General features: G+C 40.7%; 1 protein-coding gene across 1 annotated transcript in view; it reads left to right on the top strand.

Annotated features, from left to right (window-relative positions):
- Positions 1-19,319, top strand: part of PKHD1 (PKHD1 ciliary IPT domain containing fibrocystin/polyductin) — a 275,411-nt gene that overhangs the window by 124,195 nt on the left and 131,897 nt on the right. The window contains exons 41-46 of the mRNA XM_075707750.1: positions 2,662-2,795; positions 7,683-7,795; positions 9,299-9,398; positions 10,749-10,883; positions 14,088-14,223; positions 15,958-16,204. Of these exons, the coding sequence (XP_075563865.1) occupies positions 2,662-2,795; positions 7,683-7,795; positions 9,299-9,398; positions 10,749-10,883; positions 14,088-14,223; positions 15,958-16,204 (865 nt within the window). The remainder of the gene's footprint in view (positions 1-2,661; positions 2,796-7,682; positions 7,796-9,298; positions 9,399-10,748; positions 10,884-14,087; positions 14,224-15,957; positions 16,205-19,319) is intronic.

Raw genomic sequence — 19,319 nt, 5'->3', positions numbered from 1 at the left:
TGATTTTTGTTTTCCGTCAGAGATGGGATAAAAATGACAAATTTAAGATAAACAGAGAGGGGAAAAAAGGCTTCAGTCCTGATCCTGCAGTTACACACACACAGCGAGTCCCTGCACTAGGTCCTGTATATAAACATAATGAGAAGTGATAGATTACAATTTAAACAGAGGAGACCTATAAAAGGAGAGTGATTGTATACATCTTACAGGCAGAGAGAGCTGGCTCAGAGAGATGCAACGACTTGCCCAAGGTGGTGCACAGAGCCCTTGTATCCATGGGGAAGCGGAACAAGACCTCCGTCCTGCCGGCAGCCTTGGCTCACTCGTGCTAGGACATGTGTCGGAGTTAAAGGACTCTGGGCTGAGCTGAACGTTTCCACTGAAGCATCAGCCTGCATTCACCTTTATCCCCAAGATGTCTTTAATGGCTTCACTGTCAGCAGCTCCGGAGAGTCTGATGGATGAATTTATATATCATTTTGCTGCCTGTGAAGGAATATTTATTATAGCTGGCTATTTGCAGCTCCAGAATTGGACTCCCTCAGTGATTTCATCTAAACCCCTTATTTTCAGGGGGTTTGCAAGACAGTCATAAAAACTCGCTCTGGGCTTAAAATTAATTGACACACCAAGACCTTTTATGCCACCTCGAAAACCTATATGGCTGTCAAAAGGACTGCTTTAGGATCCTGTTCATGCTCTGGTAGTGGCATTGTAGTAAATACAGCCTGGAAAGGGAATATTTCCTAAATGGATCTTGTTCCAAAAATGGAGAAAGACTCAAAAGACTGAGAGGAAGGTTAAAAATAGTTACTGCCATCCTCAAAACCAAAGCACATATGTTTTCCTGGCCAGTGGCTTACATTTGGGGTAGTGATGATGGGGGAAGGGATTTGTATTTGGAATAGAACTTGAGCAGGTATAGTTGAAGGTAATCATTTCTGCCTGATAAACAAAACTAAATAGATTCGATTTGCTCCTGATATGGGCCGGAGAGAGATGATCCATTTTGTATTCTGCTTCCAAAACACCAGAGCGGGGGGACATATGCTGATGTGTCCCTATTCAGGCTTGACCTGTGTGCAACGGCCCACTTTTTGCCATTGGGTGGTATATTTCTTTATGGTGTAGTTTAAAAGGATATTTTTTTATTTCTTCCTACCTCAATCCATTACTAGATCTGGGACACCCCATCATTCCCAGTTGTGTGATCAATTTTTTGATTGATTTTTCCTTTTTCTTCTCATACTTCATTGCTGAGGGGGGCAAACCCCCCACTTTTGTGCATAGTTGCACCAGGTGTTTTTAAGCCTATTTAAAAATTTTCTTACTTGTAAGTAGGGCAGTGGATGGAGACACAGGAGATAGATAGGACTTTGAATTCTAGTACTGCCAGAAGCATGCCTGTGTGTGCATAGGTGAGCCACTTCCGCACTCTGAATCTCTTTTTTTCCAGCTGTAAATGTGCTTTATAATATTCCCTTTATTCATTTTCTCCAAAACCTGGGGTACAATGTGGCTGGTGTTATATTCATGTATAACACCTGGTGTAGGGTCTTGTGCTTATTGAATTGCAGAACCATGGTCTCTATTGCCTCTTTGTAGAATACGTATTGTAGTATTCCTTTCCCTGATTGTTTTTATCTCATTAGAGTGTAAGCTCTTGGTGGCAGAAACTGTTTTTTTATCATATTTACACTGTTGATCAGATCTTGCTTGTGGCCTCCTGACATTTGTGAAGTACACAAGCTTACTGTCCTGGTTTCAGCTGGGATAGAGTTAGTTTTCTTCCTAGTAGCTGGCATAGTGCTGTGGTTTGGATTTAGTAGGAGAAGAATGTTGATAACACACTGATGGTTTAGTTGTTGCTGAGTACTGCTTATGCCAGTCAAGGACTTTTCAGCTTCCCATGCTCTGCCAGGGGCACAAGAAACTGGGAGGGGGCACAGCCAGAATAGTTGATCCAACCTGGCCAAAGGGCTATTCCATACCATATGGCGTCATGAGCAGTATAGAAACTGGAGGGGTTGGCTGGGGGGCAGCGATCGCTGCTCGGGAACTGTCTGGGTATCGGTCGGCGGGTGGTGAGCAATTGCATTGTGCATCACTTGCTTTGGATATTATTATTACTATTATTATTATATTGTTATTATTATTATTTTACTTTATTTTATTTCAATTACTAAACTGTTGTGATCTCAACCCAGGAGTGTTTCTCACTCTTCCTCCTCCCATTCTCTCCCCCATCCCACCGGGGCAGGGCAGTGAGCGAGCGGCTGCGTGGTGCTGAGCTCCTGCCTGGGGCTAAACCACGACACTTTTACCCTTTCTGTGCTATGCACCACTGTGTTGAGCAGTCATGGCAGTCTTTGACTGTCTCATAGCCGTCTTCTGCCATGTGTTAAACACAGATTTCTGAGTGCTTTTCAAACAGTGATTCACCTAAGGACAGTTAGCAGGGACAGCTAATTCCCAGGTGGGCCATGACAGCAAAGCAGGGAGGGCAAAAGCCAGCAAGTTCTGTGACTCGCATAATAGAGGGTTTCCAGCTATATATGTACATTTGTGGGGTTTTTTTCCTTCTTTTTTATTTTTTTCATTTCTTCTTTTTTTCTTCTTTTTTTGTTCTTTTTTTTTTCTTTCTTTTTTTTTTTTTTAAAGGAGAGGGACTGGAAGAGGGGAACAGAGTCAGTAACAACATAGTGACTGGCCTTTCTGGAACAGATGGTTTATCCAACATTGAGACGCTGTCACCAGCAGGGATCTATGTCAAGGCTCCTGCCAACCACATCAAGGTAAGAAGTTCAGGTATAAAACATAACTTTTCTAATCAAAGGGATCAGAAAGATGCAGAGCTTCATTTATCTGGGAGATCATATACACAACATTTGCTTCTTGGCTGAGCTGTCAGGAACTGTGCTTGTGATGGGATATTAAAACAAGTGCATATTGCAAAATAAGTTACATTCATGGCTAAATTTATTGCTACTGAAAATTTTACTGCACTTGAGTGGAACAAAATATTTGCAGTCGGATTCTTCATCCTGGGATACAGTATAAAGTTGTTTTATTTCTTAATACTCATGGATTCATAAAAACTGGAAAAAAGTTTAGGCTCAGATTCTCTCGATTTTTCCTACTTCTACCATTATAAAAAAAACCCCTCAATTTTATTTTAATGGACTCATGACAGACACACTAAAATTCAGCAATACCAAATGCACCTCTGTCTGGATTTAAAGTGACAACTTATGTACAGTCCAAGATTTGCATTCCAGGGTGAGAAGGGCAATGCATTCCCTGTCCTATGAAAATGACATTGATTTTAAAAGAACCAAGGTTCTCTATTCTAAACAGTAATAAAACATTGAACTCTTAAAAAGCTAACAGACTAACAACCCTCACATCAAAAAGTTGAGCTCAGTAAATATCTTTTTATTGACTAATTCTCTGATGCTTTCTTTTAATTCAGACTTTTTTTTTGTCTTATTTAAGTCACTTTCGGAATAAAGAGTCACTTTTAAGTGTTTCATGGAAAAAAAATATGATTTTCAGCAATTAAGTGATTTCAAACCATTTTTCCTTCTCAACTATTTTAAGTCTGGAATTTCATTGAAACTGACCTTTCTTACCACAGTTTCAGTTGTGATAAATGCACATTTTCATTAAAAAAATATCCTGACCTTTTCTATTGCACAGAAACCAAACCAATTATTAAGTGTATATGAAGATCTAATCACTCCCTGGGCTTCTGTTCCAAGAGAACACCTAAATTTGAAGGTGAAAAAGAGACCAAGACATTTCCTGTGTTAGTATGAAGACAGTAGTACTTAGGAAGAAGGAGAGGACTTTTCAGCGTTTCCCTCAAGGGCATATTTATCATTTTGAAGACCATCAAATATGGTTAAAAAATACAACAACTAGGCAGAAGCACATGAATTTCAGCTCCACTAAACACAGAGTTTTGTACTATCATGCACTGACTTACCCTGGAGCTGTCTGCTCAATCGCCAGTGGCTCAGCTTTTGAAAAGGTTTGCTGCAATTATCTCTACAGGTACGTGTGAACCGACTGTGGTCGGTTTTCAGCACATTTGTTGAGCTCTCGTGGTTCACATGCCTTTGTAGATACGCCCAAAGCTGCCTCTGTGGCTGTGTACCCAAACATCAGGGTTAAGTCTGCTCTCCAAAGATGTGTTACTCAAGGCAGAGTAGCCGATGGCCCTTGAAGGGTTGCTGATTTGTTGGCGCTCTCTTGGAGTGGGCTATCTGAGGCGTTGCAGCAGCAAAAGGACAATACGAAGAAGTTGCCTAGCTTAAAATTATTATTAACTGCACTTACTGTTCTACAGTACCAAGCAGTGTTCAGCAGAACACATGAAAGGACATGGATATTAAGAGAAAAAGTTACACTTTTTCCAAGCAAAACCCCTGTCTCCTGTGGACTTTTTCTTAGTACGGTAATAATCACTAAATGCAAGGGATGCTAGTCCAGCACCAGCATCGTGATGTTACAGAATTTCAGCAGCTTTTATCTGATCAAGTGGCTCAAGACTGGGTATTGCTTTTTAGGTATTTATAATCTTAATTTAATAGGGAGATTTGAAGAGTGTAATGGGGAAGACTCATCTTCCCACTGCCTGATTTCCAGACCGTGACATGGAATAGAAACTTCTCCCTCTAGATTTTAATGTTAGGTGGTTGTCGGTTTTTGTGTGTGTTTGTTTTTTTTGTTTTCAGGTTGCCATCTTTCAATTACTGGTTTTAAACTTACAGACTGCAATCTTTAAAGCAAGGATTACAGCTAAGATAGACAGAGAGCTCTAGGTTCATACTGCGTTACATGGGTTAAGCCTTCCACAGTGAGTCCTGCAATAATATTTTCATAACTACTCAATTTACTTGGGAGCCTAAACTTGCATCGGTGACTGAAGAGCTTAAATTTCCTTGAAAATCAGTGGTCTCCTAAACGGTGTTGAAATTGGGACACAGCAGTCACTCAAACCTGAGCCTACAAAGACAGTCAGAGAACCAATTCCCACTGGTTTCCGTTTGACTTAATCTCTTAAGTACATTTGTGAATCAGGTGTTAGGTAAAATTTTATATTTATACAGTATAAGTGCAAAACAGTTATTAAAAGGTAAATATTTTTTTAATAAGTTATGAAAACCGTGATTATCATTTTTTAGTGTCATAAGACAATTTCATTAGCAAGCTGGTTTCTTGCCTTTTAAATACTATCAGCATAAGGAACTGAAGATGCCTCTCTTTGATATTGGCTCTTTTGTCACTGAAGTGCATGCCCTATGCCCCTGTTTTTATTTTTATGTGCAGGAAAAAAAAAAAAGGTAGTTTTTTTATCTTCTTCTCTTGGTTCTCTTGGGCCCAGTGGGTCTTGGACTTTCTGTAGTAACTTCCTATTCATAAACATTCAATACCCTTTAATCCCAGAGCCAGCATGCAGTGTTTACGCATAACAACGTACAGACTGGGTTTGAGAAATTCAACAAGAACCCTCCCTTTCCTTTCTTGCCATGGTGTTGAGGACTGGGAAACAGCTTAAATAAATGAACAGGGTGGAGATCAGCCTGTGTTTCCATGTCAGAGCAGTGACTGATGGTCATGCTGTTGAGAAATGAATTTGTTTCCTAGTATCACCCAACCCAGCCATTCTCCACAGTACCAAAGAGGTGAGGCTGCATCTGTTTGGCATTGATTGTTTCTCACCATTTCATCCCTACCGAGAGCTTTTCTAAAGCCTTCTGCAAGACGAGCGCATGTTGAAGTGAGCCCATTGGGGCTACTCCTTGCATCCTGCCAGGTTCTGAAACTGGGGGAGCAGTGCTGGGCACACTGTCCAGAGCTTTAATGTCATCTTTAAGGTCAACAGTTTGAGCCTCAGCTACCTAAAAGGAATTCATGAAATATTTACATTGGCAGTGTTGTACGGTTAAGAGACACTTAAAACGTCAACCACTTTATTTTACTGACTTGCAATGCATACCTCCAGGTATTTGGCATGCTCTGGGAGGTAATTTCTCTCTGGAATTTTGGTTGCACGGACATTCGTAATATACTGACTTCCACAAAGAATTGATTTCCACACAAAATTCCCTGCTTGCCTAAACCCCCTGCCCTCCAGCCACTAGCTGGCTGAATAAATATGCAGTTTTCTTCCTTATGAATCATCTGTAGAACGCACGATTGGAGTTGCAAGTAAAAGATCCTGGAAATAATGTGACTGGACTGCAGAAATATTTTGTTAAAGGAAAAGGGTCTGTGGATGTACTTTCAGAAAAGCAGCACTTTTACCAGGGGATAGAGAAAGCAGTGTTTTGGGTAATGATACTTCTTTGTTGCTTGACAGATGTCAGAGATCACGACTGCAGGGAACACACTTGGATGGGCCAGAAGAAAGTAATTGGTGTATGGTGGCTTTCACCTCTAGGTCACCAGGCTCAGCTTTGATTTGGACCGTCAGGGACCAAAAAGTCATTAGTTTTTTAACGCTGTCCAGTGACCTATGAATGGTAGTGGTGGGTGTCAGTCCCAGCCTTAGAGAACAAGCTCTTCTTATAGCTGCAAGAAAGCTCATCTTAGACTCCCCTTAGAGAACTAGATACCTCCAGAGAGCAATTAATCTTATCTAAGGATAGACCAGAAGAATTGCCCTCTGGACATGCCTATGCCTTATTTTTTCCTGGAAAGGGAGCCTAGGTTTACCAGCCTGGACTTCAGCATCAAATTTTTCCACATCTAAGATAGGTGAGAGGGATCATGCCCAGATGTGCACATGAAAACATCGCTGTGTGGACACCATCCAAAACCATCTAGGTTTGGCTGCTGTCCAAATGAAGCAGGGAAGAGCAGGTTTTTTCCCCTAGAGTGGAAAAGCTCCTAACCTACTGTATTTAACCCTCTTGCTACAGACTCTGTAAGTACCAAACTCCTAATTTTAGACCGGGCAAACCTTATGTTCACTTATTTTTAATCTCTTGCAATAATACAAAAAATGCAACTCCAGAATTTCTTCATTAAGAAATATTAAGTTACAATAACTTAGAGCACATCTTCCCATGGTTACTCACTTATCCTGTTAAAAAGAATCCAAAACAAATAATTTACCACAGGTCTGAGCAAGTTTAGTTGTTCAGCCACTGACATATCCTGAACATGTAGTTCTCTCCTTTCTCTTGACTTTTACGGGGTCTCACTTTTTCGTGCCAATGTTGTTTCTTTTTGCTTTATTTGCTTTGGGAGATATGAGAAAGATACAGATTGAAAAGTAAATCAATTAACTGAATAGTTTGTGATTTACCATTCCTTCATGACATCACTTCCCTACTTAGAAAGGATTTTATACGGGTAAGAATTTTTCCACACACTTCTTACCTATTTCTTGAAGAATTATGGCAATACCATTTTTCTGTCAGTTGTTTCTATTGCTTGGCCAACCCTTGTTGCCTGGCTTGAGAACAAGTTTTTTTAAGACTGGCCCAAGGACAGAGGGAAAACAGGATGAGATTGAGGACACAGAAACAAGGTACCAGCTTCTGCCAGCCAGACTTACCAGAATTTGAATGGACCTCAGTTGGGTTTTAATTTGGGTTTTCCTTAAGTTTATTTTAATTTCCAGAAATCTGTGGTAATCTTTTTTCACAGTCATATATGCTTCTCTGCAGGGTAACACGGTGTGTGCTGCTGGGTATGGCTATTTCTTTCATCTCTCCCCTGAGGGACCATCCAAAATGCCTCTCCTTTCCTTCAGTGAGAACGTAGCTCATTCCTGCACAAGGTACTTGGCGATTTTTGGTTAAAGAGATTTTCCTTCAGTGTGTGGTAGTGCTAACTCTAATTGCACTGGTGAGCAGAAAATGTTTACCCCTCCTTTCAGGAATTTTTTTTTTGCCGATTTTGCACCCTTTTAGGGCTTCCTGTCTTGTAAGCAAAGTTCTCCACAGCAGAGCAGAATCAGTGTTTGACAGCGATGTGGTGGGGGCTGTATTTCAGGGCCTGATTGTGAATAGTTTCCTTAGTATTTTGAATACAGTCCTTTTGTTTTTGTTCACAAGCTCAATTTGTTAATGTGCAGCATTTCCCAGTGCTGTTAACAAGGCTCCTCTACTTTACCCCTTGTTTAAATGATCCTGATGTAGTTTAAGGTGCCGCATTTAACACATTTCCTCATCAACCATTTAACAGCAAAGCACTGAAGTGTGTGCTCATCTGTTGAATTGAAAGCTCATTTTAAAGTATACCAGGCGTTTTGAGCAGAATAGGGTGGCATGCAGGAGAGCATATACATGATTTCTTTCTTACACTCTAAGTTCTCCTGCAGGCCACCATTATAGACTTGACACTGGTTTATACAACCTGGAGTGGCATTTCTTACCTCCAGATGCTTTATATCATAGCAGCATGAATACTGGTATTAGAATTTGGTCTCTGATTAAGTAGATTGAAGAGACTAATCACTTTGCAGTCCAACAGGATAAAAGGTGCTGTATGTATATCAGACTTTACATATGACAGTTGTTCCTGTAGTGTCCAGGAATGGCTATTCACTAGAGCTTTTGCCTGTACTTCCCTAAAACAGAAATGATAGTAAAAAATGGCATTGTACTAAAAGTCAGTGGACAGAGCCACCTGAATTTGTGTTCAAAAAAAGGGTAGATGTGGCATTTTGGGACATGGTTTAGTCTAGTCTACCCTTGATTGGCTTAGAGTAGACTGGGTAGTGTAGGTTAATGGTTGGACTGGATGATCTTAAAGGTCTTTTCCAACCTAAATGATTCTATGATTCTATGAATTTTGAGGAAATTCTCGATATTAATCTGGATTTAAAATCTCTGAGAAGGTCAAACCAAGGCCTGCATTCAGGAATGCATACATCTGGAATGTACTCCCAGTTGGCTGAATCCAAGCTATAGAAAAGCCTTATCTGTCCAGATTCATGTCAGGCTTATCTGAAGGTGATGCTGGTTGAAAGCTCACGAGCATGGTGGGGATATTTTGAAGTAAACACCTGTCAGTGGTACTGCACACTGGTAGTTAACGCTGATGTGGCCAATTCTGAAAATACGTGAAAAGAAATTTTAAGTATGCTCTCTGGGATGATGAGATGCCCAAAATAAATATTGCTATCCACCAGTTTTGGTTTTGGATTAAATGATAAAGTCTCATGCAGAGAACTGTTACAGATTTAAGATTCTAGATATCAAAATGATGAATAGGAAAATCTGCTCATGAATACCTGCACTGTAGAGAAACAGTCTCCTTTGCTTTCTTTGCTAAACAGGTATGGGTTGTTGGTGTACCCAGAATATTTACCAGCCAGCCCAAACAGACCTGTTCAGTTCAACAACTTCACAGCTTGGAGCAGCCAAGGTGGAGCACAGGTACATTTGTCCTGACTGTCCTCTGATGCTCAGGATCCTTACATGTATATCGCCTCTACACTGACTTCAGCTTTTATGGTTGCAAATAGGCCACAGTTACGGTAAAGCTGTTGTACCTGTATGTCCATGTCCCTCAGCTGGAGGCTCCTATTTTGGTGATAAAGCCAGAAACACAATTCGTGTGAGCTCTTCTTACCGCTTCAGTGTAGAAACAGTGCCATTTTGTCAATAGCTGGTGTCCTCTGTAATCCTCTAGCATCTGCCTGCTACTATAATCATAGAAGCACAGAACCATAGAATGGTTTGGGTTGGAAGAGACCTTAAAGATCACCTAGTTCCAACCCCCTGCCATGGGCAAGGATACCTTCCACTAGATCATGCAGCCAAAAAAATCCTCCCAGCGGATCTGAGCTATTCATAAGGATTGCAGTTGGTAGAGGATCTGTTACCTTCATAGGGTTAAGAGTTTCCATGGGAGTTTTTTCATCCTTGTTAAAAATGTGCACTTTTTTTTTTTTTGTTTGAATTTGTCTAGCTTCACTTTTCAGCTATTGTAGCTCACTATTACTTAATCTGATTAAAAACCCCACACCACCCTTTATTATCTGCCCCTTTCTTCCCATACCGGTGCTTAGAGGCTGTGATCCTCTTACCCCCGTCTCATGACCTGAACGGATTGTACGTGTTTCTCTGTAAGGCATGTTTTCTAGTCTAACCCATCCTATGGCTTTTCCTTTGAAGGTGTCCAATTTTTCAGTACTTTTTTTTCAGACTGGTGCATTCTCTTTCTGGAAAAGCTTATTTGTACGAAAACGAAACAAAAGGATGATTTGCAGTTTTGTTTTTGTGGTTTTCTCTGCCTAACTTGGAATTTCTTTGTGTTACTGACCTAGCATACATGAGTAACTAAATTTATTCTGCTTCTTTCCATGGGCTCCCTCTAGGAACAGCCTTCTTGCTGTTAGGTGACTGTAAGCAATACCTCTGGTTATTTTCAAGGCATCTTTCTGCTACAAACATTAACTTCTTTACCCTGCTATTCTTTTCAGTAATAAACCCCAAAATATTTAGTGCACTTTTACCCTATTACTGATTCTCAGTTCCGATTTTCTTTCATACTGTTCTTTTTCTGTTTAACATGAAAATAAGTTGGCAGAATGTAAAGATTTTTGTACTTGTAATTAAAAGCAGAAATAAGAAATTAAGGGGAGACGCTCAAATACTAAATACACATTCAACACTTTTAGGTGGTTTTGCACTTCCCCTGTCTACTGTATTGTAAGTAAAGCAGAGTTATAAATTACATTTTTTTTACAAAAATTATTATTCCTTTATTATGCTTTTATATAGATTTTTAGTAGCAGCAACCTTGAACTCCAACATTTCTGGATTTATGCTTGCAAAGACTTTGGCATTGACATTGTAGAAAGCCTGGGAAACACTTCTGTAGCTGATAGCATTTTAATTGGACACAATGGGCAAAAGGTAAGCACTGCAGGAATTATTTCAATGTTCCCTTGAGTTGCACAGAAACCTTTCAAACAGGAATTTGGAGAAATAAGAAAGCAACCTGAAAACAGCCCCTGCTCCATGGCAGCTTGGGTAAAACTTGGATTTTAAATAGATTGTATGTTAAGATAAATACTTCAGCCCAGCTTCAGGATCGGTTTTGGGCACTGATTTGTTTGCTTAGTCCTCTAGCTGTCTTCCCCTCCTTGGAAAGATGGTGCCTTCAGCAGCAGCACCTGCAAGGAACATTGATTTGGTGGTGAAGCAGAGAAACTTGTACCATCAGTACCGTTCTCCCAACTTACTGGAACCAAGGATTTTGTTTCTTCTGCTGGCAGCAGCAGAAAAGAAATAGCATTTGGTAGCTGGATACTGAATCATTTTTCAGGCGCTCCATTCAAACCAGCTGATGGTAAAGATGAATAAATATCAGCTATGGAGAAACCAGATATTGCACTCTACAGGAAAATTCAGCATTTTTTCCAAAGGTCTTTTTATTCTAGTATGGAAGTTTTGAAGACTTTTTTAAACAAATTTGAAACAAGGACATTGATTTTTCTATTTGAACTTGGAACTACTAAAAGATTTTATATTATAATCTATATTAATGTATATTCTTTATAAAACAACATTCAAAAGTAAAACTAAAATCACACTTCTGTTCACCTTATGAGCTGAAGGATTTTAGTAAGATAAGTGTTATTTTTTTCCCTACTTGTGGTTTTTTCCAAGGTTGAGATGGCCTCAGAAAAACCTTGGAATTTCACAGAATCTGAATTTTTGAGAGAAATCCTAATTTTTGTTTAAACACACTTTTCTGACACAAATTCCTACATACCTTTTGCTGTAATAAACAGACACCATCCAGCCATACACAACTGGGTTTAGTTTAGTGATTTGAGAATAATGAGTGGGAACAACAGATTTAATTTCTATCCTAGTTAACACTTTGGTTTCCTCTGCTCTCTCATAGCATCATTAGTCCACCTGGAACACAGAGCACGACTTTTTCACTTGAGAATGAAAAATGCTGTCAAAATGTAACATTTTTATTTATGCAGTAAATAAGATCTTCTTCCATTATTTCTTTAGGCAGCTGGACAAAGTCCTTTGGGTGCTATCTTGTTGTTAACAGATTAATAACATGGATAACAATGGAATTTTAGTTACAACTGGCCACAGCTTCTTGTTCAAGATTTTGAGTTCTTTTTGCACTGCTCAGTTTTCTGTTGTTGTTTGTGAAATTAATTTTCTCTCTGACTGGCAGAAAAAAAGAGTTTTAAATGAGTTTTCTTTAGACGCTCACAGAAAGAAACCTCTGTAGTACATCTATTGAAAGTACGTAGCTCAGATAAAATCCTGGCTTCACCAGTCCGACCTTGCAGCATCCCAATGGCGCAATGAATTTCTCTCAGACACCAAAGGGTGGATGTCTTTGTTTTTACTTTGCAGGATCCATGGAAGGACTCCAATGTTGTACTTGTTCAGAGATTTAGAGGCGCTCAGCTGTGCCTTGTTTCTTGCAGTACCCCAGGGGGGTGATTATCTTTGATTATCTCATGATAAGAGCCTCCTTGTCATAATTTACATCTTAATTTATGTAATTCTTCCTTTAATAATGAGGTCTCTTTAATATCAATTAAAACTTTATGACATTAATTTAATGGGATCCTTGGATATTCCTCTCTGCTAGCCCTTCCAGTTTTTGAAAGAAGTGCTTTAAAACAAGATTGTTTTCTGGAAATATCAGGGCATTTGAAAATTGGGGCTTTGATCAATTAAAACATTAGCGGCAGGGCTAAACCCAGGGCCCGTAAAAGCCAAGGGAAAGACTTTTGTTAGCTTCCTAGACATTCAGCAAGCCTCTTCCACGCTTTCACAAAGCAACTGATTGTCCTTGTGGAGCCATTTGAGGAGAAACAATTCTTCCTGAAAAAGCAGAAGGTCTGGGACAGGTGACACACACTAGGGAGGAATTGTCATCTCACACCCTTCTTCTATTTGCTATTTCTTTAAATAAAATAAATTAACTAAAAAAAAAAAAAGAAGGATAGAAGGGTGGGTAGGATGGAAGAACAGGCAAGTGTAAGCAAAAAAACAATAGAGTTTTTCTGACTGATTTGTTACCAGAAGGCAGGGATTTCTGCTTAGCAGTGACTTGGAAGAAGATGGCCCAAGGACCAGGACCATCACCTTAGATGTTTGGCCTCAGAGTAAAAAAGGTGATGGAGCTACTCTCTCTTAATGAGACTGAAGATAACGCCATCTCTTTGAAGTAATAACCTATTTATAAAAGTCCATTTCATTCTGCATTTTCATTTAAAGACGATGTTTTCACAGAGGGTGGATTTCTCGATTGGTTCTATACCTCGGCTTTTGAGAGTTGTTCTACAAAAGTGTTTATTAGCCTCAGAAACAGCACCACACATTCCTGTCAGCCCTTCCTCCTTCAGGCTACCCACTAGCTCTGAGTACATCCTTCTTCCCAGCCAGTCTCTGAGATCAATTGGCAGAGAAGTACACTTCCCCTGTGTCATGGCCTACAATCACCACAAAATCCAGTTTGTCCATCGTATTTCCCATCGCTTGTGGTTTTTGCTCTTCCTTTCCACTTCTTGTTGCTCTGATGGACCCTGAAGTTAACTAGAGCTTTGAAGAGAGCCTAGCTTAAATGCTTCCCCCTGTCCCCAATCACACAAAAGGGCTTTGAATCTCAGCAGTCAGGTTTTTCTCAGAACAGAAATTAGAATGATTAGCTTTGTAGAGTAGGGAAATTTTCCTGCCTGCTGGACAAGACAAGGTAAAGTAAAAGGGACTGTAAACAAATCTGCTCACTGTGCCTTCCAGGTGGATTCTTTCTTCCCAGGGAATGTACAATTTCCTTTCCCTTCAAATGACCAACCTTAACTACTGTGCAACAACCCAGACAAAGCAAACAAGGCAATCACTGCCCTGAATGTAATACTATCACATACTGCAAATGGTGAATTAAACGGATGTTACTTGTCAGAATTTGAAAAGTAATAGCTTAGATCTGTCCTTCAAACAGCCCCACAACCATGGGCTAGAGTGCAATCACATCCTTGTGTCCCAGCTGCTGCATCCCAGCTGCTGCATCCATTAGGCTTGGAGATTCACATGGTGATATGTTTCCCAGCGCTCTTCATTTCTTCATTGCAGGATAGTACTTGTATGTCAGCAGGACTAAAAACACCCAAAAGATACCAGCTATTCATCTCCAACACAGCTTTCAGGAACTTTGATGCGAACACTTGCACGGCGATAAGGACTTGTTCTGGCTGTTACCAAGGGCAGGGTGAGTGTGATTTACACTTATTTAGCAGGCTTTCCACAGTCCCTGGCTTCCTCTTATTTCAGATTCAGATGTTTAGAAGTTCATAGTTTCCACAGACAGCCCTTGATATTTCAGCTGAATCCCACAAAAAGCACTGTATAATTATGAAGAGTGCTGGCCCAGTTTTGCTTCTGTAATCTTGTCACTATTTTTGCTAGAGGTGAATTATGAAGAGCTAGGTTTTGAGGTATTTGCATACCTGGTCTCCTTAGGTTTCACTCTATTAATAGTTTTCAGAAGTGTCACTCTCTATGTTTCACTTCCCCAACCGGGACAGATGGATAATAGCTCTTCCCCATTCACAGCAAGGTGGGGGCACGAGATGATGATATGTAGATGCAAGATAAATGCTGTGCTTGGTGTACAGCTCAGATGAACTGAGAAAATCCCTGAGCTGGGATTGTAGAGATATGCGTAACAACCAGTTCTCAACAATACTCACCCTCTTCAGTGTGTGCTAGCATTGGCTGACATTGCTGGTGGGCTGAACCGGACCCTTTAGCTGCTCTGCTCTGCATGGGCTGAGGTTGCAGGTTCTCTCTAATCTCCCTTGGAAATACCTTCATCGCTTAGTTGAAGCCACATATTGCACATATTTATAAGGCAAAGGTAGCTTTCTTTTTGCACAGATTTCATTTTCTCAGTGGAAGGGGTTTTTACACACTGTCCTGTTGCTGCTTCTTCATTTTGGGAGGTAAAATTTCAAGAGTGATGATTTCTTTAATAGCTATGATACAACCTCACAGAATTTCACCAAGGTCCTACCTCAGGCCAGCCTAAACCTTAGGTGAATTTGCCTAAGATAACATGTAAACTAAGCATCCTTTTGAGCTTTCAAGGGGTACTCAAAGGCTCTTTGAAGAATGTTCCAAATCAATTACTTCTTAAATATATTTATATATAAATGAATACTGCCCTACAATAACATAACAGAGAAAAAGACTTCAGGAGGTGAGATCAAAGGACAGGAGGAATAGTAAAATCTGACTCGGAGAGGCTACAAGTGGGAATAGGATATTCAAATAGTAACCAATGTGGTGCATGAAAACTCATGCCAAAGCTGACTTGTTATGGTCCATGGGGCAATGATTTTCTGACATTTCTGGAAATATTACTGTGTTCAAAAACTTCCTGTGTTTTAGCCCACATGACTATTCCTCTTTTTTGTGGCTATCTGCATTACAGTAATGAAAAGATCCACCAGCCGCACTTTTCAACCAAGGTTTTATTTTGCCAGGTGCTGTACATATTGATGCAAGTATATTTACACACACATAAACAGTCCTTATATCTAAAGAATTTATCTTATAATCAAGGCAGAAAGGATCTATAAGAATCACTGTTTTGGGGACTGTAACTTTTGGTGGTGGGACTTGTAAAAGAAGCATTTGGAGTCACTGAGGAGATGCTGGTAGGGTCAGGAGCAGCACCTGGATCAGAGGAGTCTGTAACCACAAGTCTTGTCACAACAAGGCACTGGACAGACTGGACCTGGCCATAGCACGGCAATGGTAATTTCTACAACCATCTCGATCTATTTATTTATTTTCCTGAATCTCCCCTTTTGTTGACTCAGCAGACATTTTTCCAAACAAAGGTGAAATGAAGCTAGTCTCTTTTTCTCCAGAGATGTCTTCAGGCCTATTACTTGAAGAGGTCAGTCTCTGTTTCTGAAACGCTGCTTGTTCTCCCCAGGTGGGTTTACAGTGAGAGCTGAACGTCTGACCTTCATCAACTCACCTTTCCAAGTGTCCTTCCCCTTTCCTCACTCTGCCATCCTTGAGGATCTTGACGGCTCTATCACGGGGCAGAAAGGAAGGCATGTCCTCCCTTCCACAGATATCCTTGCGGTATCTTGCACAGCCAATGCCAACTTCAGTCAAGCTTCTGGTGGCAGTGTTTGTGGCAGTGACCTTGTTTTCCATCGTATGTCTCTTCATTTGTAAGTAACCATTCCACTTCTGAAAAATCAGCATGGATGTTGCTTGCTATGTTTTATGTTTCAGGACATGGTTTAGTCTAGTCTCCCCTTGACTGGTTTAGTGTGGACTTGGTAGTGTAGGTTAATGGTTGGACTGGATGATCTTAAAGGTCTTTTCCAACCTAAATGATTCTATGATTCTATGATTCTATATTGAGAGCTGCTGGGTCTGAACACAGTCCCAAGACTCCTGCCTCTCTGCTGAGTCCTAAACTAGGTCAAAAGCCTGAGCACTGGCATACATTAGCCCATGTTGTTGTCCACATGGTCTCTGGCACTGGTTTTGTTCTGGCTACTTGTTCTTGCCCAGATAGTTCTTGGGCATGGTTTAAGAGAGAGAAGAGGGACCATTCCCAACTGGCAATTTGGATGCAGTCATCACGTTTCTGGAGACGAGAACTTAGCTGTATGGAGAGCTATGAGATTTATGCATACCAGTTAGCTTCCAGGTCAGAAGACAGTCTTTGGTTTATTTTATTTACTAATTCATATATGGCCTGCCCAAGTTCATTATTTTTCTGATGTTCTTAGCAAGCTGCTTATCTTTCTTAACTTGGTATACTATCTACAGTCTTGATTCTTGTCCAGAGGCAATTCTGGCAGTGTTAAGCGGGTCTTTAAGTGGAGGCTGTGGTGTATTGCTATTTTGTCACTCTTTGAATTACCAGGGGGATATAAACTGGCTGAGTAGCAGAGGCCAGCTGTTAGCCTGTCCTCTCAAGGACTATGTACTTAAGAGAGTTACCCAAGAGACCAAGAGCATCCTCTTGTGCTGTTTCCAGATCCTCTCTCCTGAGTAGCTCCTACCAGCCAAATCACTGTCATATGAAGTTGAAAGACTGTCAGCATACAGCCAAGTAAAAGCGGTGAGTCAGGGAGGCTTCGGTCACACAGACAGTGCTCCAAAATGGACCTGGTAGAATAACAGGGTGGGGAATGAAAGGGGCTGGAGGGGATTAAGGATGACAGTCAATTAATAAACTATCCACAGCATCACCAGAGGATGAGGGGGTGGGGGGAGAAGAAGAAAGGGTGAATTTCATCCAGATGTATTCAAAGAGTGTTCACAATAAAAAGGGAATAATTTGGGATTAATACAACAAAACATGAATAGGAGCAATTGGCAGAGGTTGAACAGAGAGAAGAAACATAGGTGGGTGACAGGAAGAATTTCCTAACAGTGCAGTCTCTTGGATTCATCTAATCTCAGTAAAAAGATGAAAGTGCTGTAGCTTGGCTTTCTCCAGTTTCTGATGAGCAAAGAATTAAAAATTGCTCTGGAAGAAATCCTTCTGTTGTGCTCTACCAGGCCCTGGAGTACACGACCAGATCTGCAACTTGCTAGTTCCTACTTGCGCTTACCACTTGAGGTAAGTCCCTGTAGTCAGTAAGACAGAGGTGCTATCAAAACCAGGGGTGAAAAACAGATTACAAGCCTCTGAGCCCAAGCCTTAAGCACTGAACTCACATTTGCTGATCATCAGGCCAAAGTAATAGCAGAAGAGCATCCTCATTTTGACATGAAGTCACACTGTACAAGGAGCTTTCAAGCAATAGCGGTAAAACAGTCTCATCTCCTGTGCTCAGTAGCTCTCTCTTGGTCTAGAGTGGTGCACTCTCTGTGTTCTTCGATAAAAAGCACGAGGGGCTTGAGGTGGGGGGGTTTTGCTTCCCCTGAGTTTGAGGGATGGACTCCAGTTCCAAAAACCTTAAAAACTGAGGCAAGTCGTGGATTTTGAAAGGGAAGTCCTGGTATGGCAACCTCTATCCCAGCACCATCAGGTTCGTTCCCTGACGGCAACTGGCAAGGCTTAGCCATGGCCATGTTATTAACCTGTATTAGCCTGCTTAGCGTCCGAAACGTCAGGGAAGTTGCATCAGCGTTACCTTTTAGGAAAGATCCCCTGCCTGGGAGATGTCTGGGATGGGGTTTGTTGGTACAAGCTAAAAGCATGTCTGGGACCATTTTAATTATTTAAAAGTTACAGTGTGGGCAACTGAACACAAGTGATTTACTTTTTATCTTTGTGCTGTTTAATTTACGAGAGGACATGTAGTGTATTAGCACTTTTTTTCCCAAAAAATGTATGTTTGGAAAAGAATGGGGGTTTTGCTAGAAAAACCCTAGGAACCCTTTTTTTAGAGAAAGCAAGTGTCTTGAGCATTTCTTGACTCTCTGTCCCAAACTGCTGCACCCAACAACTTCCAGAGCAACGGGGATCCATTTCCAAGCTTTCATTGCTGTAACAAAAGCCTTGTTCATGAAGTCCAGTTGAAAGTTTAAACTAATGTGTCACTTAAGCACCCTCTAAAGAGGGTTTTTATGTCTTTTAAAAATGTAATTGGAGCTTATAAAAGTCTTTATAAATTTATATGTGAGAAAGTTATTGAGTAGTCTGAAGAACAGCTTATGCCATGGCACAGCACAGCATGGCTGCAGGCTAGATACGGCTGCTCCAAATGCCACCGCTACCCATATTATCATGAAAATGTGAGTCTCTATTAATATTAAAACAAATTTTCATTAAAAAATTGTCGTAACATGATTAAGTGACTTTAAAAGTTTCTTCACATTATGCATAATTTTCACAAGAGGAGAGCACTAGAATAATCGGCAGCCAGGCAGCACCTTGCGGCAAAGGGGACTCCAAACACTTTGTGGCTACTCACACCAGAAGGAAGTTTGCCTCTTGTTCCTTTTCATTTGTTTTCCTCTTCTCACTGTGGAAACCTGGGACTTGCTCAGCACCAGTCTTGTAGCTCAAGCCTTTTATTGCTTCCCTCTTCTTAGTCTGCTGCAGAGGAAAAGATTAACTTTCTTCTTTATAGCCTTAATTCTTAAATCTGGTCTAATATCCTCTCCTGTAGTGCATGCATTCAGTTGCTGCAAACCCAGCCGCTGCTGATGGGTTAGTGTGAAAAGAATAGCATACCCCCTACCTCCTTGTCTTTGAGTCTTGAAGAGAGTTCAAATGGTTACTCTAGTTTTGCTTTTCCTTTGATATATACTTACTGTGGTGCCTTCAGATGAACACCCACCTGCTGTGAAACACCCTTACAATCACACTACTTCACT

The sequence above is a fragment of the Pelecanus crispus genome, chromosome 3 (assembly GCF_030463565.1).
Source record: "Pelecanus crispus isolate bPelCri1 chromosome 3, bPelCri1.pri, whole genome shotgun sequence".
Taxonomy (NCBI): Eukaryota; Metazoa; Chordata; class Aves; order Pelecaniformes; family Pelecanidae; genus Pelecanus; species Pelecanus crispus.
Note: the sequence above shows the minus strand (reverse complement) of the source record. Positions and strands in the feature narration are given on the sequence as shown.